The sequence below is a fragment of the Mustela erminea genome, chromosome 12 (genome assembly GCF_009829155.1).
Source record: "Mustela erminea isolate mMusErm1 chromosome 12, mMusErm1.Pri, whole genome shotgun sequence".
In the NCBI taxonomy this organism is placed as follows: Eukaryota; Metazoa; Chordata; class Mammalia; order Carnivora; family Mustelidae; genus Mustela; species Mustela erminea.
In genome coordinates this window covers 10,810,683-10,838,121 of record NC_045625.1, presented here as the reverse complement: position 1 = coordinate 10,838,121, position 27,439 = coordinate 10,810,683, and the positions used below count along the sequence as shown (strand labels likewise).

The window sequence follows — 27,439 nt, the reverse complement described above, 5'->3', positions numbered from 1 at the left end:
ATGCTGAGACAGGCAGGGAATAGATCACAGAAGACCTCGTTGGCCCTGCTAATGAGCCTGACTTGAGCTTGTGGGGATCAGAGGACACAGGTATAAGAAGGGGTGTCCTGCGGTCTCAGCTGTGCTTTTGAAAGATGCCTCGGACGACAGCAATAAACATGGATGTGAAAGAAAGCATAAAGGCCAGTGAGGAGGCTCTCGTAACCAGCTAGTGAAAAAGAGAGTGGATGCCTAAGCTTGTAACTGAAGGTGGCCACTTAACTTTATGCTAATTTTAGTTAGCATAACTAACTAAGCAACATTATGTTTCTCTGGTCTCTAAAGCCCTTAGGGAAACTGAGGCAGGCCCCCAGGCCCTTGGAAAGAGTAAGTTTTAAACAACTTATACAATCATACTATGGACAGCTGAAAAACTAAAACGATCGTCCCTGGGACTTTGTTTCCACGATGGAGTTGCACAGTATAATTACTATTCTTATTAATCTACAGGGAGCCTACTTTAAAGTCATTAGTTCATTGTTTCTTTTTAATCTGAATGATTCTCATTAATTAAAGTTTTTATCAGTTAGAGAATTCTCTATAGTGAAATAGAACAGCTGACTTCAGATGTATTATGCTTTAAGCAAAAACTAACACTCATTAACAAGATTACCTGTTGTGATTAAATAAATACAAACTGTTTACAAAGTTTGTAAATGAGTACAACAGCATAAAAGTAAAACTTCCCACTTAGCACAGACATTATTTTGTTAACTCTTCAAGCACACGTAGGAAACAGGGCAATCCCTCACTTTTCGCAGCTTCCCATTCCCCCCCTGTGCATTGCCCAATAAACACCTCTATTTCAATCTCCGCAGCTTTAACTTCCTCAATTGTATCTGCTAATAATGCCTAAGCATGTTGAACAAAGCAGCAGCACATGAAAGAGAGCCTGTGTCCTCTGCTTTACGGTGCTCACGTGGCACAACGGAGTTTCTAAAGTGCATCAGGTCGTAAAAGTTGTACATATTATGAAATTGCTAGATGGCTATTTTGCGGCCAATGCATTCATTATATTTACAGAAAGCTCTTAACAAATCTTTAGTAAAGGCTGCAATTAATTTATGGAACCATGAAAAGTCTACAAAGGGTATCAGTGATAGTAACAAAAGAAGAAGGAGTTTTCATCTGGCCTTAAACTGCTAAGTTCATGTCTACTTTGGTAAGAGTCAGGCCCCAGACTCTTTTTTAAACTTGGAAGGGATCTTAAAAAGGTAGTCCAGTCAAATGCCTATGCCCCCCGCTTCAAGGGTGGAAACCTCATGCGAGACCCTGCCTGACCAATGCTAATGTAGCCTATTCTACCACCTCAATTTATTTAGGAAAAAAATCTCCTTCACATATTCAAGTTTCGATTTGGCAGTTAATTTCAGTCTGCAGTTAAAAGGCACTAGCTGTCAGTCAGATCTCTCACCCAGCTCCCTCCTGAAAAGAAAAACTGACAGATCACAGGAGCTTTCTTTTGTAAACCAATTCTGGAACTTTCATGCTTCTTATTTGTTAGGTTAAAGGTTAAATTGCTGACCTGTGCCCTCCTGCTTAGCGGCCTTCCCCTTTTTCTGTAAAGCTTTATTTTGGGGCTGTATTTACATGGATTAGTCCCTTTTCACGCTAAGAAGGAATCTGTTCACAGCCAAAGCCTTAGTTCTGGTTGTACAAAAAGCAGCCACAATTATTCACCACCAGACAATGACCATATTGTGGATTTACAAAAAACCCACCCCAGCCATGGAAAGATCTGTTCTTGCTGCACAAAACAATAGAAGAAAAATCTTATCAAGCATTCAAGAGAAAGCAAACAAAGCAAGCCCACTGTGAACTTGATGAAGATGTCAAGCTCCTTTAAAATATATATATATAAATCAACAAAGAGGGGTTTTCTTGTAAAGTCTTGGGAGTGAGACTTTTTCTACTCTGAGTTTCCCTTTCTGGTTAAACACAGTCAGTAGCAGCAAGACATTGACAGCCAAGACCAGCAAAAGCTGCCATTTTCTAAGCACGCTTACAGACACTTTTCTAAATGCACAATGCAAAGAGGCTTTCCTTTCCAAATATGCCCAGTGCAATTGCCAGGCAAAGCATTTCAGGCTAGTCCTTAACTACACAAGCTCTTTCTGCAAAGGCAAAATTCTTGTCCCAATCTCTAAGGAATGAACACAGGCTACACCTCCCCAAATCCTAACTTACTAATTCCTTTAAGAAAATAACATAAAAATAAAATAGGCTGCTGGCTTTAATTAAACCAGAGTTCCAATAATATTTCTTCATCTGACACCCATGAAGTATTGTACATACCCTATTTCTTTGGGGTGGGTTTGAATGACAGCTCTAAGTCACGGGAACAAACATACACTGGGAACATTTTCTGTAAGGTGAGGACTTCACAGCTGCTATAAAAGCTAACTCCAGTCTAGGACACAGCTGTCTTAGCAAGGCAGAAGAGCAAATATGAAGAATTTCTCCCACCAACCGGTCTTTTAGGTAGACTGTTTCTATTCTCTTTAAGCTAAAATGACCTAAAACTATCCATGGCCCTCAAGATAAGAAAGTAAAAATCAATGACATAAGTATGCATTAAGAACCCAAGAATCCCTAAAATCCAAATTTTTTAATTTAGTATTCATGGTAAAACAAAATTTTTTTGTAATCTCAGAAAATGGCTCAATTTCAAGCTTCTTACAAATTACAGATGTAAGGGCACCTGGGTAGCTCAGTGGGTTGAGCACCTGTCTTCAGCTCAGGTCATGATCCCTGAGTCCCAGGATCAAGTCCCACATCGGGCTCCTAGCTCAGTAGGGAGTGTGCTTCTCCCTCTGCCCTTCACCCAGCTCGTGCTCTCTCTCAATCTTGTGCACTCTCTCTCAAATAATAAAAATGAGTAAACTCTTTAAAAAAAAAAAAAATTGTAGACTTAGAAAAACATTACCATCTCTAACAGTTTATCTTTGACAAAGCCCTCCTCAGCCCTCTCTGTTCCTCCACCTGCCTCTCCACCTCCCCAAACTCTCCCTGTCCCCACAAGGGGGTGTGGGGGGAAGGCAATACTTAAGATTCTCACAAAAGTCCATAAACTTGGGAGTACTGTGGTTTTTATTTTAAAAAGAATTTGTATGTGTAATAATAGGGAACTGGTAAATCACACTGTAAGACTGTGATAGAGCCTTCAAAAGTTGATCGAATTGTTTATCACAAACATGGTGTTACTTTCTCATTTAAAACTATATACCAATTGCAATTGTGTCCAACGGGAATATTCAAAACTTTAAAGTGGGATTGTGATAGAGGTGATTTTATCTGCTCTATTTCACACTTCCTGAAATATTTTGTCTTTTTTATGCTATTTTCTTCTATGGTAATCAGTGCTTCGAAAATGAGATAATTCTGGCCAGTGGCCCTGCTCAGATGACTGTGACAACTGTACAAAGCGTTTCCAAGCAAAGCCAACGCACATTGTCTCAGGAGTTTGCTTACTTTGAATTAGGAAATTTATGATCCCCGAGAAAATTAGGATGGCACTACAAGGACCAGAACACAAAGTAGGAAGTACTTAAACTCTTCACCAACTTCTAGGAGGAATGAGATTAGGGCACAAGCTACACTCAGAGCTGATTCAAATGTAAATGTTCTGCTTCCTCTCAAACAATGATAAACTCCCTCAGAGTTAATAGTTTCTGCCTAAGAGATTCATCTCTCTTTTCAACTTAGAGGTATGTTTTGGAGAAAAGGAAGAAACACATGGAGGGGCTTAAAGCAAAACCTTTTAAATTCTTTGCCATAAAAGCTGCAGAGTAAACTACATTTCCTTTACTAATCCTTCGAACACTTGTTAAACTTGAGTGCGCTGACAACTTCGCCACTGCAATCACATTTTGGTTTCTAACAAGTTAAAGAAAATACTCTGCCTGTACTAAATTGTATTACCATCTTCCTTGAACACCAAGTGAGAATTTATGCTGCCTTCAAAAACTGTTGAAAGAGACACTCCCTAGGGAGAAATAACTTTTGGCACATTGCACAGAGAGCTAAAGTTACAAAAGCAGGCTAAAATATCTTTTCCACCACACATATTTTCATTCTTTCTTTCTCCTTCACATACACATGCTCGCTCGCTCACTCACCAACATGTAAACACAAAAACATGCTATGTCCTCTTTTGGAAGCAGAGTACGGGCAGAGGAATGGTCTTGGAAGATCTTTACTTTAAAGGTCATATTCTGGAAAACTTTTAAATTAAGTATGAGATGTTTGGGTTTTTTTAATGTAGCTTTTCCATGTTTTTAAAAATACATTCGTAAAACTCCACATTGCTTCAACATACACACACACAGAGAGAGAGAGAGAGAGAGAGAGAAAACCATTATCAAAGACTCTATAGTCCTCTGAGTTACGAAAAATAACATAGGTGTCCTTTTGTGTCAGAAGGATAAGAGTGAAAAACAGTGATTTGACGTGACAGAATAAAGAAACTAACAAGGCACTGTTTAATTTTTTGTTGCTAGAATTTTATTCAGTCTTCACAACAACCCTTACAATTATGAAACTCACATTTGCAACTGAGAAAACTCAGCAAAAAGGATGAAGAACTTCCCGAAGGCCAGACTGCTATTACTTGTGGCCAAAATTCAGACACCGAGGCCAGAGCTCCTGCCACTATACCCACCGCTTCTCCTGAAGGAAAGGGTGGGGAAAGAGTTTTTAGTGAGACAAATTCCTATGATGCCAGACCACCAGGCAGTTTCCCAGGGGTGGCAGAAAAAGCCTAAAATGCAGAAAGTATGGGCTGCCGCTGAGGCCTTGGGTAAATGCCTCATTGTACTCTGGGAAGTCTGATGGACACTCACTAAATGAAGAGGAAAAGGCATTCCTCGCCCAGTGAGCCAAATGTGAGTGAGTCCCCCTTTAAACTTTTCATCCTGAGCACATCTGCTCAGAAAAACTGCTGGAGAAACTATAAGGTACCTCTTGCTTCTAACATAAATGCCCCCCCCACCAGTTCTAGCCAAGAAATTTCCATTAAAAAACAGAATATAGTGAAATGAACAGTCATTAACCTACTGGAAATGAGGTATTAGTCTACAAGAAAACCTCAGAGACTAATCAAAATATCAAGGTTCATTGCAATCAATTAGAACTGTGTCAATTCATTTGTCCAAAAAATCTGTCTAACAAATATATTTACTATTATGCACCATTCACTGTTCTAGGTGCTGGGGACAGATCCGTGAACCAAGTAAACAAAGATCTCTGCCCTTGCAGAACTGTCAGGCTGAGCGTGATTGTAAAGGATCCCTTCAAACTGATCATAATCTAACTACAAATCACATTTTTTCTATTCCTCCATAGCTAAGCTTTGCCTTCTGTCCGGAATCCCCTCCCCGTGCTGCCCCCCTCCCACCCAAGCACCTATCACACACCAGGCTTGTCATAAATATTGCCAGAGGGATGAAGTGTGATGTAAAAATATCTTCCTAAACAAAAAGGAGGAAACACAGCAGTGGTCAGCCCTAAAATCTCAACTTAAATTGGTCTAGACCTGAGCTTTAATGCTGCATCAGATCCAGAGAAGCTCAAATAAAACCTGAGTCAATTCAATCTCCATTCCACAAACACAAGAGAAATTAGGTCAGCTTGTTCCAGGGTCCACCCCAGGGATTAAAAACTTTTTAAAAACCTACATCAGACTTGCCAGGGCTGCTGCTGAAGGCAAAAAAGAAACCTCCCAAACTTCAAGCCTCCCAAAGGCCCTGAGCCTAGGAGTACCTTAGACCTGGTCCTAATGTCCTCCCTCAACAATGCTGAACTTCTAGTGTGAAAAATCAAAACAAATCCAACTTATTTTTCTTTAATGAAAGTTCAAGCTGAGAGGCACTCTGCCATGTCCCATGTTGAACTAATTTCTCCTTTCTCTCTAATCTGTACAATAACATTGAGATACTATTATGACCATCGCCATTTTACGGTTTAAGAAGCAAAGGAGAGAGATTAAGTAATTTGCCCAAAATCACACAGGGATATAAATCATAAGTGGTAGAGTGAAAACGTGAATCCAGAAGACCTGATTCTAGAAACTATGCTCTAAGCCAGATTTTGCTAATTATATGCTTGAAATCTGGGGGGGAGCGGGGGAGATAGTGGGAGGAACTCCAATTAACCAAAATATTTAGTAGGAAGAGGGAATAATGTTTTGCTTAGCTGATTTTCTACTTCATTGTCAGCCATAATGAAAAGATTTTTCATTTCAGTCTTTGTAGAAAATCTTTCTCAAATACTTTTGTCAATATTCCTTTCATATAAGAACAATCTAACAAACTAATAAAACTTTCATGTTTTTAGAAATCCGTTCCGTCATTCTGAGTATCAGTAGTGATTACTGCTGAGGACAGAGAACTGGGCTAAAGATAAGCTAACTTATACATCATATTCCAGAAATGGGCTGCTATTAATACTTTTTTTTTTTGACACTCCAAGTTATTTATAGAAGAATTTCAAACAGAATGTAAAATATACACAGTTCAGAGTTTCCTTTGATACAGTATGTAGTATTTTATAAGTTAAAAATCGAGAATGCATGGAAATCAGCATTGTTCTAGACATAGAATTGGTATGTTCGTCAAAGCATTACCAAATTATCAGGTCCCTGATACCGGCTTATTTTCTTGGCATCTGGCTCTTCTTACAAGAAGACTGTTTAAATAAAAGATACTCTGGTAACTGACAATTGATCCTTGTTTTTGTTAAAGTTTAACTGTAACACGTAAGTAGAGGAAAAACATATACATATGTAAGTTGATCATTTAAAATTATCCACGTATCCCAAGTATACTCTTCTGGAAACACAGAACTAATCCTAGTTTCTAAAAGAGAATATTGATCATTCAATTTTCATTAAGTTTCAATCTTCATCTCATTATTATTCTAGTATTTGGACCCTTTCAAATAAGAATTTATTTCTTTCAGAAAGAAGATTTAATCTCTTAACAAAATCACAATTACAGGAAGTTTCCTTGTCTGGGTTTTGGTTTGGAGTTTGGGTTTGTTTTTCACTTAAGGATAATGTTGAACTACGTCACCACAAGAACGCCTCATGTGCACTGGTTTCTGTGTTAGGCATTTAAATACATATTGCCTCTAACTTAAAAAACAACCTGCCAAATAGATAAGTCCCACTTAAACAGTGCCACGTTAGAACTCAGTTTAATAACTTCCCCAAGGTCAAACAATTACTGCGTGGCAGAAGAAATCTGATTTCAAAGCCTACAGTCTTTCCATTAGGTTGTTTTTATTACAAATTATCCATGAAGATACTTAATGACATTGTTATAATCTAGACAGCAACTCATCTGCATCTATTTTCTCTTCAAATAAGGCTTTGTGATAGCATAAAATTCTAATGCCTATGAACACATTAAAGGTAAGAAAACTGTCTTTAAATCAAGCAACTTATTACAGTTTCCTGCTGGGCAAAGCAAGCTCATAGTGAAATCTTCAGTAAAGCTTTCTTTTTCTAATGAAAGCCTTTGAGCACACTGCATGCTTTCAATGTAACATAAAGAAGGAAATGCAAAATGTGTTGTGAAATAATACCAAAAGAAGTTCAAAAGCTAGAATACAATTTTCTAAAGGTTAAAAAAAAAAAAAGTCTCCTAAGCATTTAAAATACGAGGTGTAGTCCCCAGTTTACAGAGCTTACACTCCACTTTCTAGAGAGTTTAGCAGAGTGCTGAACCTAATGCAAGTGCTCAGAGAATAAGTGATTAAGAAGCTCTAAAAATTAGATGTATGATAATAAGATCTCATTCACAGACTCCTGAGGAATCAGGCTTATATGGCAATTTTTAAGGAAGCTGAAGACCTATACTTTTAAGCACTGAAACATTTTGGTTGTAAATCTTTCCAAACTAGATTATACATCTCACTGCTTTTTTGAAAAGAATATTTTGAATAAAACATTTTCTTGATGACTGCAATGGACATCTGTTTTGGCTGCCTAGCATCCATTCTCCCTTCTTCTGCTAACAGCACCAGATTTTCTCTGCAAAAGCTACCCGGCCCCACTCTCAGACTATAGAATCCAGGTGGCACCGAACAGGCCCACACACACATACATACCCCCTCATCACCCAATCAACATCTCAGAGCAACCCCCTCCCTCTAAAAATCTTGGTGACTGATTCATAGATCAGCCTATGACCCAAACTGGGCCTAGTGCAACCAGCCCTGTGACTACTACTCAAAATAATGTAAGACCCTCTTTTTTTTTTCATTTGGGTGACTAAATTGGTAGACTATAAACTTGGGTTGTCAGCAGCCATGGTTGCCATTGTATAGGAAGCACCTGAACCCAACATAGGAGACAGAAAACCAAGAGACAAAAGAGACAACAAATTTCTGAAAAGGTAAGTAGAACACCTAGATCCAGCAAAACCAAAAGCCCATATTACCACTACACTTCTCAGTATTGAGAAGCAATAAATCCCCTCTATTGCTAGATTTCAAGCCAGATTTCATTGGGCTTCTGCCATTTAGGATAAAAAGAATCCTAATAAAACAATGTCACCAACACGATCACTAAGCATGCTGAACAATGTAATAAAAAAATTTTTTTTAAAAATCCTCAGAGCAAACCAAAGCACATAGGGCATAAGCCAAAGGCTTTCCCATGAATAAAAGATGTTAAGTTTAAATGCATGGATTCTGAGAAATCTACTTTAGCTAGTTACTTTTACTTCCCATTTTTCAGCTGTGTTAGCTCAATAACAACTGCTGAGCAGCAGACTTCTGGGCAGACATGAACTCTTGACTTAAACAAAAATAATATAAAATAATTTAAAATAACAGCTACTTAAGTACAAACCTAACCCAAAAAATGTACAAGAACTACAAGAGAAAAACTACAAAACTCAGATGAATGAAATCAAAGAACTAAATAAGGGGCACCTGAGTGGCTCACTCACTTCAGCATCTGCCGTCGGCTCAAGTCACGATCTGGGAGTTCCGTATCGAGCTCCCACATCAGGCTCCCTGTTGAGTCTGCTGCTCCCTCTGCCCCTCACCCCGCTCATATTCTGTCTCTCACTCTGCCTCTAAAATAAAATAAAATAAAGAACTAAATAAATGGAGAAATACAGAGGCCCTGGATGACACAGTGGGTTGAGCACCCAACTCTTGGTTTCATCCCAGATCATGATCTCAGGGTCATGAGATCGAGCTCCGCATCAGGCTCCATGCTCAGTATGGAGTCGACTTGAGATTCTCTCTCCCTCTACCTCTGCCCATCCTGCTCATGTTCTCTCTTGCTCTATGCCTCTAAAATAATAAATCTTTAAAAAAAAGAAAAGGAGAAATATTACATATCCATAAATAAGGACACTCTGTAATGTCAAGATGACAGTGCTTTGTAAGTTATCTATAGACACAATACAATCACATCCAAAACGTCAGCAAGTTATGTTGTGGATATTGACAAACAGACTCTAAAGCATATGGAGGGGAAAAGACCCAGAAGAATGAACACAGTATTAGGAAGAACAAACGTGGAAGGACACTGACTTCAAAATTGACTATAAAGCTACAGTAACCAACCCAGGACGATCCTGGTGAAAGAACAGACAGTTAGCAAATCCAATAACAGACCCCTATGTAGTAACTGATCTTTGCCCAAGAGCAAGACAGTCTTTGTAACAAATGCTGCTGGAATAACCGAACACCCATGTGCAGTCAAGCGAATGTACACACAGACCTTCCTTATACCCTTCACAAAAATCATAACAGATCATAGATCAAAATATAAAACACAAAAATATAAAACTCCTAGAGATGACCCTGGCATGGAAATGCCTTTAGATACACCACCACACATACGATCCAAGAAAGAACCGACAATCTGGACTTCTATTAAAAATAAAAACTTCAGGGTGCCTGGGTGGCTCAGTAGTTGTTAAGCATCTGCCTTCAGCTCGAGGGTCCTGGGATGAAGTCCTGCATCAGGCTCCCTGCTCAGTGGGGAGTTTGCCTCTCCCTCTCCCTCAGACTGCTGCTCCCCCTGCTTGAGCTCACACTCTCTGTCAACTAAATAAATAAAACATTTTTAAAACAAACAAATAAATAAATACTTCTGATCTACCAGAGACAGTGTCAAGAGAATGAGAGGACAGGCTACAAACTGGGAGCAAATATTTGCAAAAGACACGTTTGATAAAGGACTGCTACCCAAACTATACAATGAACTCTTAAAGCTCAATAAGAAAACAACCCAATTTTAAAAAAAAAATGGGCCAAAGACCTTGACACCTCCCCAAACGAGATATACAGATGGCAAATCAGAATATGAAAAAAATGTTCCACATATGTCATCAGGGAGATGCAAATTAAAACGAGATGCCACTACATACATATTAGAATGACCGAAATCCCGAACACTTAGAACACCAAATGCTGGTGAGGATATGGAGCTGCAGGAACTCTCACTCACTGCTAGCAGGAATATAAAATGGCAGGGCTACTCTGGAGGACAGCTGGCAGTTTCTCAAAAAACTAAACATACTCTTGCCATCCGGCAATCACATCCTCAGTATTTACCCAAAGGAGCTGAAAACTTAGATCCACACAAATACCTGCCCATGGATGTTTACAGCAGCTTTACTCGTAATTGCCAAAACCTGGAACCAAGATGCCTTTCAGTAGGTGAATGGGCAAACTCGCACATCCGGATAATGCAGTATGATTAAGAACTAAAAAGAAATGAGCCATGAAAAGACAAGGAATAACCAAACACACATACACACACAAAACCATAAATGCATACTGCTAAGGAAAAACAGCCCACTTGAGAAGGCTACATACTGTAGGACACCAGCTACATGACACTCTGGAAAAGGCAAAATCATGGAGACAATAAAAAGATCAGTGGTTGCCAGGGGGCTGGGGGTGAATGAAGGGATAAACAGGCAGAACACAGAGGCTCTTTGGGGCACTGAAAAATATTCTATACGATACTATAAATGGATACATGTTATCATACGTTTGTCTAAAAACAAAGGACACACAACACCACGACAAAAACAGTGGACTCTGGGTGGTTATGATGTGTCAGCACAGGGTCACTGATATTAACAAGTGTGCCCTCTGGTTGGGCATGTTGACACTGGGTGAGGCTGTGCATGCCTGGAACAAAAGCATATATATGGGAAATCTCTATGTTCCTCTCTATTTTGCAGTGAACCTGAATCTTCTCTAAAATATCTTTTTAAAAAAATGACAAGTAACAGCTCCCACTTACTAGGAACTTTCCATGTCCCATGCACTCTGCATTACTATGTAATCTATCAACTAAATGAAGGAGATACTATTAAGGACTCCATTTTATAGTTGACAGAATGAGACTCAAATTGTCATTCTGAGGGAACTAAAATATAGATCAACAAACTCACTGCTCACACGAATTTTATGGTTTAGTGGGTCAGTGAATTGCTGGTCTACCTGGAGGGTTAGGACCTTAAAAACACCATGAACCACAAATACAGCAAGAACCACCACACTGCCATGAATTACCAAAAATCATGAGACTCTCCTATATTGTAATTTATACCCAGATGGCCCCTAAATTGCACACTTCAGGAAGAAATCTGGAATCAGCTTCAAATAACTAAACATGAAGAAAATATATGGCTCACTTTCTGTTACTTTTTAAGAACAGCAATTCGAAGTCATTCTACATAACCAATTTAGAGCATCAGCATAGTGTAATAAAAAGCACAAGCATCAAGGAAAGATACACAATTAAGGTAAAATTCAAAATGTGATCTCTGTAGGAATACAGAGGGACTTCAAAGACACAAAATGTTCTATTTCCTAAGTTGAGTAGTGGGTATGTGCATTTTTGTTTATTCTTTAAGCTGTGCATACACATATAATTTGTGTTATAGTTTCATAAACTGGTTTAAAGAATATAGTCAGAGTAGACCTCAAATCCCAACTCTGCCTTTAGGCAAGTTGTTTCCCATCTCTAAGCTTTGATCACTCATACTCATTGAGGGCCTACAGTATGCCAGGTACTGTTCTAGCTGCTGGAATTTCAGGTACAAGAAAGAAGTCATTTCTACCTTAGTGGAACCCTGTTTTTCTTACCTAGATAACTGAGCCCACTACCTCTTACTTCATTAGGTGATGAGCAAAGAAAGGCTTTATTACAATGAGCTTTCCTTGGGCTTAACTATAGTTTAAAGAAATGCTCTAACAATCCTACAACATAAGGCACATTACAATTCTCAAAATCTTAAAAGCTTAAAAAGTACAGTGAGGGGAACCTGGGTGGCTCAGTCATTAAACAGCTGACTTCGGCTCAGGTCATGATCTCAGGGTCCTGGGATCAAGCCCAGTGTCAGGCTCTACATTCAGTGGGGAGTCTGCTTGTCCCTCTCCCCTTGCCTTTACCTTGACCCTGCTCAGGCTCACTCACTCACTCACTCTCAAATACATAAAAATCTTAAAAAAAAAAAAAAAGGCACAATGAAATGAGGTTTCATGCCTCTATTCCAAATAAGTGATTTTTCAAGTGGGCATGTCAAGTACTCAGAGTCAGGAAAAATTAATTTTTAAGTAATCCATGTCTTTTGAGTGAGTGGTAATTTGTCCCTACACTACTGCAAATTATGTTCATACCTTAATACTCCATAAAGTGGATTCACTTTCACTAGAAAAATCCAAGGATGTAAAAGAAGAAAAATAAAGAAAAGCTAAAGTATCATGCTGACTCATTTAAAAGGAAAAAAAAAAAACTATAAGAAATCCTTGTACTGTTCATGAATGAAAACTGCCTCTCCCCTGATTTTCTACCTAAGCCTGATTTTTCTTCCCTCACAATGTCTGATCTTTCCTAACTATTCCATGTGCAGGTAATATTAGCCAGTACTTTTCAGGATGATGCCATAAGAATGAAGTTTAAATCCTGAATCAACAACCCAATGGTTGTCCCATCTGGGCAAACAAATAAACCTTTTCGAGCCTCAGGTTCCTCAAAAATATGACCTATCTTAAAAGGGCCATATATTAACAATATGAGAACAATACTAAGGAAAGTGTAACAATATTAAGAAAAGTGACTGAAATATAATAAGGACTCAATAAAAGTTAGCCACTTTATCACCATTCTTCAAGAGTTTGCTGTGACTATATTACTGAAAAGAAGATAATAAATTTGGTTAATACCTCTAATATTTTAATCCGAAGTAAAACAACTCTCAAAGGGCTTTCCCCCCCACCTCCATCCCACTTCTAAAGAAACAGCATACATTTTTAAAAATTTTTTAAGATCTTATTTGAGAGAGAGAGAGAGTAGAAGGGAGCACAAGATGGGGGGGGGAAGTACAGAGGAAGAAGCAGACTCCACACTGAGCAGAGACTGAGATCATGACCTGAGCCAAAGGCAGCCACCCAAACACGCTGTTTTTATTTTTAGACCAATGTTTTATTTTTTTTTTTAAGATTTTATTTATTTATTTGACAAAGATCACAAGTAGGCAGAGAGGCAGGCAGAGAGTGGGGAGTGGGGGGAAAGCAGGCTCCCCGTGGAGCAGAGAGCCCAATGCAGGCCTTGATCCCAGGACCATGGGATCATGACCTGAGCTAAAGGCAGAGGCTTAACACACTGAGCCACCCAGGCATGCTAGATCAATGTTTTAAAACTATCTAGTCACACTGACTATCCACTGTGGTCACAGATCCAAGCAACGTTCATAGAATTAGAGACCTGCAAAGTGAAAGCTCAGATTCAGAATATAACAAATCTGGCTCTCAATCCCATCCATTTTGGCTGAGACTTGCTTTTCTTCATGATACTGTGGATCCAGAAATGTGAACGGCTATTTAAGAGAGATTTGAAAGCCAGGGTGTTTGCGTGCTTAAGTTACTGATCATAGCTGAAAACCACAGCTAACTGAAGCATCACGTCATAAGCATTCCTTCCAGAACTCTCACAACAGTTTCTTCACTGGACTATCCACTTCTTGCTACCAAGTGGCCACTGGCTATGGCAGTAGAACACTGGGCAGGGAACGGACACCAGAGAAAGCAGGTAGGCAGAACGGCCTCAAGACCCTGATGCTGCTAGCCACTCTCTTGGTCAGCTACACAGCTACCCAAGCAGGGTGCCCACGGCAGGCTCCGAGATGCCAGCTATAATGACACCCTTGTGCTGGAAATGCATTCCAGAATTTCAGCATGGCTGGTACCATCTGATCACAGGACTAGCATGCTCATTGACCTTGTGAGAGCACCCTCTTCCAAGACCTTCAGTCAGACAGGCTAAACTCAGCTCTGGGAGCTTTCCCAACTCAAGACAACCTTCTTCGTTTTCTGGGGTCCCCAAGTAAAGGTGGGTTCTTGAGCAAAGACATAAATCAGAGCACACAAAATGGAATGTGGCCAAAAAGCATAAAAGTTAAGAACAAAGTAGGTCAAGTATCTGCTTGAAATGTTACAACTTCTTTAAAAAAGTCACATACCGAAGTAACAAGTACTATACACAGTGATGTTAGCCGGCATTATTTACAATAGGAGAACTCTGGAAACAATTTAAAGATCCGACTGTAAGTAAATATCATATAAATATCATAAATATGACGTAATAATTCATAGCAAATGAAATTATTTTCACAAAGCTGTATAATAATTTTTGGAAAAGATTAATGATTTGGGGGAGACCAGCAAGGAAAACATACACAGAGCACAAGTTCAGGGAAAAGTTTATATGTATGTTTATATTTACATATATATTTATATAAATGCTTTATTTCCACACATTGACACACAAAAGACTACAAGGAAATAAATATACCAAAATATTAATAGTGTATCACCAAGTGATGATTTTTCTCTTTGTAATTTTTCAAAAACTTTTAAATTGTATACATACTCAAAACAAGGTACTAAAAATTTAAATAGGAAAAAAACCAAAAACACAAACCAGGATAATTTGTCAATATGTACTCAAATAACTTGAGAAAATTTAGTTTTTTTTTTTTAATTTACAATGAGAATATAACACACCACAGTATAAGAAAAATTGTAAGAATGAAACTCCCACAGAAGTTTATAGAACAAAATGTATACTAAATCCTCCAATTAAAGACCCGTAAAGTAGTTTCAGTGCTTTCTAACCCACCTTCTCACAGCAGGGAATTAATCCTTCAGGGGGATGCAAACCAACTTCAAAGAGAAGATTATGCCCAGACACTAGTACTGTATAGCGTAAGGTTTATACCTAAGTTTGCTCAGATACTTTGGCAGGGATCAGAGATGCAGATCCAAGGAACAAAGACTAATCTTAAGACAGATTCCTTGCAATCATTTAAAAAGACAAAAATAATGTATTCAATAATAGCCAAAAAAGGCAAATATAATAAGTTTTATTAAAAACAAGAAGGTTGTAGAAGTAGACAAAAGATACCTAAAATCAAACACTAAGTGACAGCTTATTCCCTGGTAATAGTAACTCAGAAATCTCTGAAACTCCCAAAGAAAACCAGAGGCACCGCAAGTTATTTGCGTACCCAAATCTTACTGGCATGATGTTTCTAAGGTGTCCCATTCAAATGTGTCCAAGGTCCAGATGCACTAAGTGGAGCTGACATGTCCCTTCCATGGAGGTCACGAAATGTTCTCAAGTACAGTAAGTACACAGTGCACTTATAATACATGTCTTCAGTAAGGGAGACATTAAAAGCAATTGAGGGAAAAATATTTCTAACATCTAGTAATTTTTTTTTTAAGATTTTACTTATTTATTTGAAAGAGAACAAGAGAGCACAAGCAGGGGTAGGAGCAGAGGGAGAGGGGGAAGCAGGCTCCCCACTGAGCAGCAAGCAGATGCGGGGGCTCGATCCCAGGACTCTTGGATCATGACCTGAACTGAAGGCAGAAGCTTAACCAACAGAGCCACCCAGGCACCCCTACAGTCTAGTAATACTTCTCACTGGCCTGTTTCACATCTGTCATCTTTTTGTGAGGTGACTTTTTTTTTTGTTTTGTATGATTTAGAAGTACCTGATTATTTTATTTTTTTCTAAGACTTCATTTTTTAAGTAACCAGTACACCCAGCATGGGGCTTGAACTTAGAACTCAGAGATCAAGAGTCACATACTCTACCAACTGACCCAGTCAGGTGCTCCTAGGAGTACCTGATCATTTTCTGAAAACATTTTAAGTAAAGGAGTAGCAGACCCCAGTAATTCAGATTTAGTTTCCCAACTGTTTCCTTGGTTTTGGTTTTGGTTTTTTTCAAGTAGGCTCCATATCCAAGGGAGGCTTGAACTCACAACCCTGAGATCAAGAGTTGCATGTACTACAGACTGAGCCCGTCAGGTGCCCCCAATTAGTTTCCCAATTTTTTAAATTAGCTAATCATCTAAATGAAAACTAGAATCCTTACTAGATTAAAGACCTAAATGTGAAAGGCAAAGCTATACATTTCTTAGAGGAAATTATCTTCATAACAGTGGGGTAAGAAAATGCTGGTCCATTATACTATATCATAATTGAGAAGTTATGATCAAAGTTAACATAAAGAGAGTGAAAGACAAACCACAGAGTGGAAGAAGACATTTGTAATACATACAATAAGATAATCAGTATCCATAATATAAGCTTACAAATCAATGGGGGGGGGGAGTAGAAAACTCAATAAGAAAATTGACCCACGAGACTTGAAAATCACTTTAAAAAACAAGCCATTCAAGAGGCCAATAAGCAGAAGATGCTCGGTCTCATTAGTTATAAGGAAAATGCAAATAAAAACAAGGAGATACTCCTATATAACCATCAGGTTGACAAAAATCAACACATCTAACTGTACCAAGGACTGATGAAACTGTACAGCAGTAAGGACTATCAAACACTGCTGGAGGGATTGTAGACGAGCACAATTTTGAAAAACAGCTTATCATGATCCAGTAATCAAGTATGGTATCTATCCTAAGGAAAATACATTTAAGTGCGCCAGGATTCACGTATGAAGAATGATTACGGTGGCATTGCTTGTAATAGCCCAAAACTGCAAACAACTTCAAGTGTTTTCAACAGAATGGATAAATTGTGATATAATCCTAGTGTATTACACAATAATGAAAATGAATGACTACAGCTACACACAACATGAAGAACCCTTACAAACATAATCTTGAGCAAAAAAAAAAATAGCAAAAGTATACAAAAATAATTCTGTTTCTGTAAAATTCAGAAGCAAGCACTATATTGTATTTTTCAAGGAGGTAAGCTTAGGTCATAAAACTATAAAGAAAAACAAATGATTCTCATAAAAGTCAGGATAGTAGTTCCCTCTCGGGAAAGGAAAAAGGCGAACTCTGGGGTGCCAACCAAACCCAACTCCAACACTTACAGGGCCTCAGAAAGAGTACACATAGAGGCCCTCATTCCATATGTGTTAATACATAACAGATATGAAACAAGCTTACAAAATATAAATATCTTCTATCCTCCTATCATGAAAAACATACCTTTATAACTGCCTGGAAAGCCAGATTCATACAGAGAATTCTGGGATTCCCCAGAGTTCCATGCAGAAACATGGTGGTCCAGGGAGAACTGGCCACTGGTCCATCTCCCATCGTCCTCTTCTCCATCCCACACAGCCAAGGACCTCACATACAAGCATGCAGTCACCTCCACTCACAAGTCCAAGCTCCATTCCATACCCTACTCTCCACACACAACCACACCTAGGCCATCCCTTGTATAGACCAGCAGCTATGCCCACCCTCAGAAGTATGGGCCCCAGGAAAGGGACTCACACAGGCTCTGGAAACAAGCTCAGGGCCCTTCGGGCAGGAAATTCTGAGATCCTAAGTTTTTAAAGTATGGTCTACCATGGAAAGGTTCAGACTCTAAGCAGGCATGTCCCACAGGTCCCACAGACTCTGCACCATGGAAGAGGGCCAAAGCAGGGCCCACTAAAGCACAGGGCCAGGGGAGGGACCCTTCCTGCAGTAACAGTATTTCCTTACATCCAGGCAACATTGTATTTCCTAGTCTGGAGAGCAGTAACATGGGCACATGATCATTATTTGCTAAACTATAAATGTAAGTTCCATGTATTTTTTTTTTTTTTTTGCACAAATAAGGGATAGACATCACGTGCCTGTTTGTATGATACACAGTAACAGAGAGACACCTGCCAACATTTCATAACCCAAATCTAATCATGAGGGTATGATCAGATCCAAATCTAGAGACCTTCTGCAAAACAACAGACCTAAATTCTTCAAAACATGTCTGTGATAAAAGGTAAAGAATGGCTGCAAAACTATTACTTAGTGAAAGAAACTAAATACATATGAAGCTGAATGGACTGCGTGATCCTGATGGATCAGAAAGGAAAATGCTGTAAAGGATACTATTGGCAAAACTGAATGAATTTAAACAGAACAACTGACATTATATCAACATTAAATTCTCTCCTTTCAATAACTGTACTAGAGTTACATATGAAAATTCTTGGGGGGGTGCACTTGGGTGGCTCAGTGGGTTAAGCCTCTGCCTTTGGCTCAAGTCATGATCTCAGGGCCCTGGGATCAAGCCCCACATCAGGCTCTCTGCTCACCAGGGAGCCTATTTCACCCCTCTCTCTCTTTGCTTATCTCTCTGCCTACTTATGATCTCTATCTGTGTGTCAAATAAATTTTTAAAAATATATATTTTTAAAAAAAGAAAAAATTCTTAGGAGATATATTCTGAAATATGTAGGGGTAAAGGGTCGATATGTCTGCAATTTATTCTCAGACGACTCAAAAAATAATATGTATATACATACAGAATAATAAAGCAAGTATGGCAAAAAAGGGTAACAACTGATGAACCTAAGGAAAGGGCATATGCACTTGACCATTCTTATAATTTTCATCTTTTAAAATATTTTCAAAATAAAAAGTTTTTATAATATACTAAAGGGTTATACAAGAAAGAAGTTGTCTACAGAGCAGATGAATTAGATGACTGGGGTAAGATACTAAGACTTTGCATTTTGTTCACTCTTCCATCTTATTTGTAATTTTTTTTTTTTAAGATTTTATTTATGTATTTGAGAGACAGCGCATGAACGGAGAGCGGAGTGGGAGAAAGAGAAGCAGACTCCCTGCTGCGCAGGGAGCCTGATGCAGGGCTTGATCCCGGGACTCTAGGATCATAATCAGTACCGAAGGCAGATGCCCAACCCACTGATTCACCCAGGTGCCCCACCTTATTTGTACTTTTCTAATTTTGTTCTTTTTCCCAAAAAAATTCCTTTTAACTTTGGGAGGAAAAAAAACCCTCGAACACTGAAAGAGGTAGCAACCGTAAAAAAAGAAAAATTCTGTCCCTGAATTTATCTGTCAAATCATAGTCATCATCAAATGGTTACTCTGTAAAGTAGGCCCTCAGAGGGGCTGCTGCCGGTATGCACCTAAGAACAGAGGCATCCCAAGGCAATAGTTTACAGAGTAAGAGGGATAACGTAACACAGGTGCTAACGTTCCACTTCTAGAATGACCATAAATTTATAATCTTCGTTAGATAACGCAGAAAGTGGCACACACAGTTATCTCACTTTCACTATTAAGAGAAATTCATTCAGGGGCACCTGGGTGGCTCAGTGGGTTAAAGCCTCTGTCTTCGGCTCAGGTCATCACCCCAGGGTCCTGGGATCAAGCCCCACATCGGGCTTTCTGCTCAGCAGGGCGCCGGCGACCCGCCCCGCCCCCACCCCCCCCCCCCCCCGACCACCACCCACCCGCTGGCCTCTGCCTACTTGTGATCTCTGTCAAATAAATAGATAAGGGGCGCCTGGGTGGCTCAGTGGGTTAAGCCACTGCCTTCGGCTCAGGTCATGATCTCAGGGTCCTGTGATCGAGTCCCACATCAGGCTCTCTGCTCTGCGGGGAGTCTGCTTCTCTCTCTCTCTCTCTCTCTCTCTCTGCCAGCCTCTCTACTTACCTGTGATCTCTCTCTGTCAAATAAATAAATAAAATCTTTTAAAAAATAAATAAATAAATAAATAAATAGATAAAATCTTTGGGGAAAAAAAAAAGAGAGAGAGAGAGAGAGATTCATTCATTTAACAAATATTAGTGGCATCATGCAAAGCCCTGTGGATGACAAGGAGAGATGTGCCCAACACGGTCACGGCCCTAGAGGCAACAACTTAGCAGAGTAAAGAAGACTTGAACCAAAAATCTTAGTTATTCCACACAGTGGCCATGTGATTCCGGTAAATAATTTGACCGGAGATTCTATTTTCTCATAGGTATAATGGAGATGTCACCCAACTATCTTTAAAAGGTTGTATTGTAAGGATAAAATGTCCAACACCTAGGACAACAGAATAGATACTCCATAAAAGTAGCTATTTTATGAGTTTTACAGTCTAACATAATGAAACAGAAAATGTTGCACAGTCAGCTGAGAGCATAACTATCACTGGAATCCTGATTACTCCAAGTTTCTAATCCAAGTAAATTCACTTTCCCTAAACACCAAGTAATAGGCACAACTGTTTGTGTGTGTGGACCAAGAGCGGCTCCTGACATACCTCTGGTAAATGCATCACTCCTAGTTAACAAGAAAAAGAATACTATGTTATAGGGTTATTTTTTTCTTATTAACCAAGAAGGATTTTAGTTGAGAATATACTCAGTCTTTGCAAGATACTCTAACCTTAACTAAGACCCTGTTGTCCTACAATACATGTCCAAATCAGTCCAAAAGCTAAAGCCAGAGGAGGCTTTTCCTTGAACTAGTTTCCAACTTTTACCAGCAGACATAAAATTTACTACACTAAATCCATTTCAAACATCTCCTTCCAGTTGAGTGGCAGAGTTTTCCCTTTATATTATTTTGTAACCTAATTCTAAGCCTTCCTCATTAGCAAGGTGACAATATGTCATACTAAGCAGCTGGCTTTCAGGCATCTGTGAAAGATACAAACCAAACCCAATGATCACAGTGAATAGAACCATACTTCAAGCCTGATATAGTAGTGACTTGAATTGTTTGCTGCACTTATTCTCCATCCCTTAGGATGATGTGGAATAAAAGGGGAAGACAATTAAATATACTTAAAGATAAATCACTGTTTAGAATATTCACACATCCCACGTGCACAGCTCTCTCCACCTGATCTTAGCCAAAAGGCCAAGAGGCAATGTCCTGCACAGCTATATCATACAATAAATACAGATCATAACAAAACATGCAAATACCTGAAAGAGTGCCACCCGTCCTCGGATAGGCCACTTCAACATAGACTTCAAACGTGGTCTCTGGGTTCTGCCTACAAAAGAAACAGACTGTGATTACTGACAAGGATAGAGGCAGTGTGGTATAGAACATGCGGGCTGTGGTATAAGGCAGACCTTACTTAAAATCCTTGGCTCCACAACTTAATAGCTGCGGAGCTTTGGCCAAGTTACTCAACTTCTCTGAGCCATGCCTACCTAATCTATAAGATGAAAACACCTGGGGTGCCTAGGTGGCCCCGTCAGTTAAGCATCTGCCTTTTGCTCAGGTCATATCTCAGGGTCCTGGGATCAAGCTCCTTGTTGGGCTCCCTACTCAGTGGGGAGTCTGCTTCTCCCTCTCCCTCTGCCTGTACAACACCCCCCAAACCCGCCACCAATTGTGCTCCCTCTCTCTTCACTCAAACAAAAACACTTAAGAAAAAAAAAAATGAAAACACCTAACCAGAAGAATTACCGTGAAACTTAAAACAGAAAAACTGTCCAGGTATAATGGCTGACAAATAATGGGCTATAGCCGTGATTATGATTTCACAGGAGTCAGGTTTTGAATTTACACAGCTGTACCTCCAAAGCCATAAGCAGAATTCTGAGGAAACTCAAACCAAGGCAACATTAGCACAAAGTAGCTTCTCCCGCATAGTCCAGGATAAAACACATGATGCAGTCGGCTTGCTTATTTACAAGTTTTAAAGACTGAAACAGAGAAACAATATCCTAAACCACTAGGCTATTACAAAGACAGGATGCTAATCTAAATACAAGATACCGTTTCCACACAGGGGGCTTCACGGGTACTGGCAATGGCAAGTATATGACACTTCATTATTATATCCTTTTACCTCTTTATGCCATAAATATTTCATAATAAGCCTGAAAAAGATCACAGCACTAACAGAACATTAACAGTTGTTAATTCTGAATGATGAGAACATCGGGTTATATTAGCTTTGAGTTTTCTCTTTGATTCTGAAACTACAATAAAAAGGTATTTCCAGATTGACTGAAAATGGTTTAGAAGAAAATGTTATACTTTCAAAGGTCTGTAACGGAATTCTATTTTAAACCTGACAACAAGGCTCAGAAACTTTGAGTCACCCGAACAGATCTAACGGTTACTTTCAATCAAATAAATACCCTGAATTTGCCCAGCAGATTCCGCTTCTCAAAATAAATCATTCATCTCATTTCGTCCTCATAATCCTATGAGGACAGGTAGATAGGTTATTATTCTCACCATACAGGTGAGGAACCTGAGGCAAAGAGATTCTATGTGACTTGGCGGCGGTGCCACAGCTAGTTAGAAACAAACACAGCTACAACCAGAATTCACCCTCCTGGGGCTCAAATTCTGTGCTTCATTGATTCTAAGATGAACTTTTTCCCCCACATTCCCACATCTCTTACAATCTATTGCATCTGACAATGCTAAATAGCAGCATTTTTTTTTTCCTCCATAGTAATATACATAATGGTACATTTTACAAATAATGGCATCTGAGATTCAATAAATAGGTTAATATTCCTTCTACTTCCTTAGGAGTAGAAAAATGTGTCCTTGTCAATCAGGAATCCATTTCTCTTGTGAAGGATCATCATTCCTTCCCTGAAGAGAAACTTAAGCTTTTGCTTTAAGTGAAAAGAGTTGACTGCTCTAAAGTTCAAGGTATTTACATACACCTTGTCAAATAGAATTTTAAAAATCAGACAATGGGGCGCCTGGGTGGCTCAGTCGTTAAGCTTCTGCCTTCGGCTCAAGTCATGATCCCAGGGTCCTGGGACCAAGCCCCACATCGGGCTCCCTGCTCAGTGGGAAGCCTGCTTCTCCCTCTCCCACACCACCTGCTTGTGTTCCCTGTCAATAAATAAATAAAACATTTTTTTTCTTTTTATTTATTTTAAAGATCTTATTTATTTATTTCCCAGACAGAGATCACAAGTAGGCAGAGAGGCAAGCAGAGAGAGAGAGAGGAGGAAACAGGCTCCCCGTTGAGCAGAGAGTCCGACATGGGGCTCGATCCCAGGACCCTGGGATCATGTCCTGAGCCGAAGGCAGAGGCTTAACCCTGAGCCACCCAGGCGCCCTAAATAAAACCTTTTAAAAAGAAAATCAGACAATAAAGTAGAATGTTTTACTTAATAGGCTAAATAAAACAAAGTAAATTGAAGTTTTAAAAGAGCCTTAAAATTTTTGTGTGTTTTCCCTGTAGGATGATACAAAAAGGTCTATCAAGTTAGCCTCCTTTGGTCACCAAACATTGTGGAAAATGTCTTATGGAAACATCCCTTTCGTTCAAATGATCTTAAAGTAGAGTGTTCGATTGAAGACAGGAATGTTCTAAGGCTATTTAAAGAGCATCAGGAAGACTCCTTCTGAAATCTAAACACAGCCTTCTTCAGGTGCCTAGGTGGTGCAGTTGGTTGAGTGACCAACTCTTGGTTTCAGCTCAGATCATGATTTCAGGGTCATGGAATCGAGCTCCACACTGGGCTCTGAGCTGAGCACACAGTCTGCTTAGGACTCACTCTTTCTCTCTCTCTCCCTCTCTCTCTCTCTCTCTCCCTCTGTCCCTCCCCCTCAACTTGCACTTCCTCGCTCCAAAATAAATCAGTTTTTAAAAGAAAACTTTGGGACACCTGGGTGGCTCAGTTGGCTAAGCATCTTCGTTTGGCTCAGGTCATGTCAGACTCCTTGCTTAGCAGGGAGTCTGCTTCTCCCTCTGCCTGCCAGTCCCCCTGCTTCTCTCTCACAAAATCTTTTAAAAAAATTTTTTTAAACTTTTTAAATCAACATAGCTTTCTTAGCCTCATTTTTCAACTGGCTGAATTTCATCTCAAAATTTCATTTGGAAAATTGAAATAACAAACACTCACATACAAAGATGTTACATAACAAGTGTTTTGTTTGTTTGTTTGTTTGTTTTTTAACACTGGAGCTCTGATAAATTAACCTGTGCCATTAGGTTAAGGCATTTTGTACATACCTGCTATATCTCTAAGTGAAGACTGGCCTCACATGGTCTATACTCACTTTCTCTAACACACTTCAACCAGGCTTCTGAACCCACCACAGCACTGAAACAACCCTGTCATATTTACCAACGACCGCATTGCTAAAATATACTAAAATGGCCAACTCTCCTAACAGACACATAAAGTGTTCATCATCATTAGCCATTAGGGAAATTCAAATCAAAACCCCAATGAGATACCATCTTACACCAGTCAGAATGGCAAAAATCGACAGGGCAAGAAAGAACAAATGTTGGAGAAGCTGTGGAGAAAGGGGAACCCTCTTACATGGCTGGTGGGAAAGCAAGTTGGTACAGCCACTCTGGAAAACAGTGTGGAGGTTCATCAAAAAATTAAAAACAGAGCTCCCCTATGACACAGCAATTACGCTACTGGGTATTCACCCCAAAGATACAGATGTAGTGAAAAGAAGGGCCATATGCACCCCAATGTTCATAGCAGCAATGTCCACAACAGCCAGACTGTGGAAGGAGCTGAGATACCCTTCAACAGACAAATGGATAGAGAAGATGTGGTCCGAATACACAATGGAATAGTACTCAGACATCAGAAAGAATGAATACCCAACTTTTGCATCAACATGGATGCGACTGGAGGAGACTAAGTTAAGTGAAATAAGTCAAACAGAAAGTCAATTATCATATGGTTTCACTTATTCGTGGAACATAAGGAATAGCACAGAGGACAGTAGGAGAAGGAAGGGAAAAATGAAGGGAGAGAAATTGGGAGTGGGAGATGATCCATGAGAAATTATGGACTCCAGGAACAAACTGAAGGTTTTAGAAGGGAGGAGAGCCTAGTAATGGGTATTAAGGAAGGCCCAAATTGCATGGAGCACTGGATGTTATACACAAATAGTGAATCATGAAACACTACATCAAACACTAATGATGCACTGAATGGTGACTAACATAACACAATATAAATAAATAAATAAATAAATAAAATGGCCAATTCTCAGGGCTCGTCTTACTCAATATCTCAGCAGCATTTGACACAATTGACAGACTTTTCCTTCCCTTGAAACACTTTCTTCTGTATTGCAGAACATCGTTCTCTGTTCGTTCTCTTCCTACCTTACTGGCTGCTCCCTTTGTTAAATCGTTCTCATGTAACCTCTCCTACCCTCAAATTTAGTCCTGGACCTCTCCCTCTCCCCACTCATTACTTAGATGATCTCATTCAGCCTGATGGCTTTAATTACCATGCAAATGCTGACAAGCCCCAAAATCATGTCTCCAACCTGACTTCTTCCCCAACTCCAGATTCCCTTATCCAACTGCCTACTCAACATCCCTGCTTGGGTATTGAAGAAGCATTTCTAATTTAGCAAACGGCACTTTTCTTCCTCAAACCTGCGTCCCTTGAATTCCACCAATTATTTAGATTAAAAAAACAACAACAACTTGGTATCATCTTTGACCCCTCTTTAATATATATGCCACAATCATTTACATGTCAAAATCAGTAGATTCTGTCGATTTGTTCATCAAAATACATCCAGAATCTGAACGCTTCTCAGCATCCCCAACCCTACGGTCCTTGCCAGATCACAACCTCACCTTGACGACTGCAACACTCTCCTGACTGATCTTGCTGCTTCCTCTCTTGCCCTCCTTTGATCAGATTTCAACTCTGGTCAGTCATCTTTTTATTGGAAAGGTCAGTTTAGGTCAGTCCTTTACCTAAAACCTCCCTGACATGTCCCCCATCACCCAAAGTCAAAGTCTTGGTTCTAGAGATGGATGACGGGCATGGCTGTACCACAGAGGGCACACCTTAGTACCCCTGAACTGTATACCGCCAAAAATGGTTCAGATTGTAAATTTCACATGTATTTTACAATTAAAAAAAAAAAAAGAAAAAAACACAAAAAACTGAGGATGAGGGGGAAAAGTCTTTACAAGGTCTACATGATCTGGCCTCTCCCTCTCTCTCCAACTTCATTTCATACCTTTTTCCCCTTGCTCACTGCACTCGAGGCACACTGGCCTTCCTTCAGCTCCTTAAACACACCAAATTCTTTCCTATATAACAGACCTTTGCATCCATCTTCATAAAGGTAGCCCTTCCTGTCATTCAAAACCCAGCTTCTATTTCAACTCAGAAAGACCTTCCCCAATACACTCTCTGCCATCTCATTTTAATTTTCCACAGCATACCCATCACAATCTTGGTCATTGTCAATCTCCCTCCTATGAATGTAAACTTGCAGGAGAAGGATTTTGTCAATCATACCCACTAGTGCTTCCCAGGTACCTAAACAGTGCCTGGGACACAATCAGAATCAAATACTGAGCAGAAAAGAAGGAATAAAGGAAGTACAGACCAGCCTTTCCTAGGGTCTGAAAGATTTCAATAAATGATAGGAGTGATTATAGACTCCCACGATTCTCAAATTTCAGCATGTGAAAAGAGAGATTTCAGCCCTACTTCAAAGTCTGGGGGGAAGGAGGCAGGGAAAGCCCAAGAATTAGCATTTCTAACTTGTAGCCAAATACTTGTCTACTAACAGGTAATACTGATGCAGCTGCACTAGTGATCACACTTCAAGAATGAACCACTGAGGGGCGCCTGGGTGGCTCAGTGGGTTAAAGCCTCTGCCTTTGGCTCAAGTCATGATCTCAGGGTCCTGGGATAGAGCCTTGCATTGGGCCCTCTGCTCAGCAGGGAGCCTCCTTCTCTCTCTCTGCCTGCCTCTCTGCCTACTTGTGATCTCTCTCTCTCTGCCAAATAAATAAATAAAATTTAAAAAAAAAAAAAAAGAACACTGATCAAGTTAAATGCAATTCTTCCTCCAAATAATTTAGTACACAAAACAAACTTAAGGTATACTTAATAATCTATCAACAGAGCTTTTGCAATAAAACAGATTTCAAAGAAAAACAGCATTTGTAGGACAGAAGCTTATTCCTCTTCTATCGCTATCCTTAGTTACTGCCTCATTCTTCTAATGAGAAGAATAAAACTACCTGGGGCACCTGGGTGGCTCAATTGGTTGCGCAGCTGCCTTGGGCTCAGGTCATGATCCCAAGGGTCCTGGGATCGAGCCCTGCATCAGGCTCTCCGCTCAGCAGAGAGC

General features: G+C 39.6%; 1 protein-coding gene across 7 annotated transcripts in view; it reads right to left on the bottom strand.

Moving 5' to 3' along the window:
- The window catches only part of DENND1A (DENN domain containing 1A), a 492,434-nt gene that overhangs the window by 431,858 nt on the left and 33,137 nt on the right, over positions 1-27,439 (bottom strand). For all 7 annotated transcript variants that reach the window (XM_032307638.1, XM_032307635.1, XM_032307639.1 and 4 more), the window contains exon 2: positions 21,289-21,359. In XM_032307638.1, coding sequence (XP_032163529.1) covers positions 21,289-21,330 — 42 coding nt within the window. In that variant the 5' untranslated portion in view covers positions 21,331-21,359. The remainder of the gene's footprint in view (positions 1-21,288; positions 21,360-27,439) is intronic.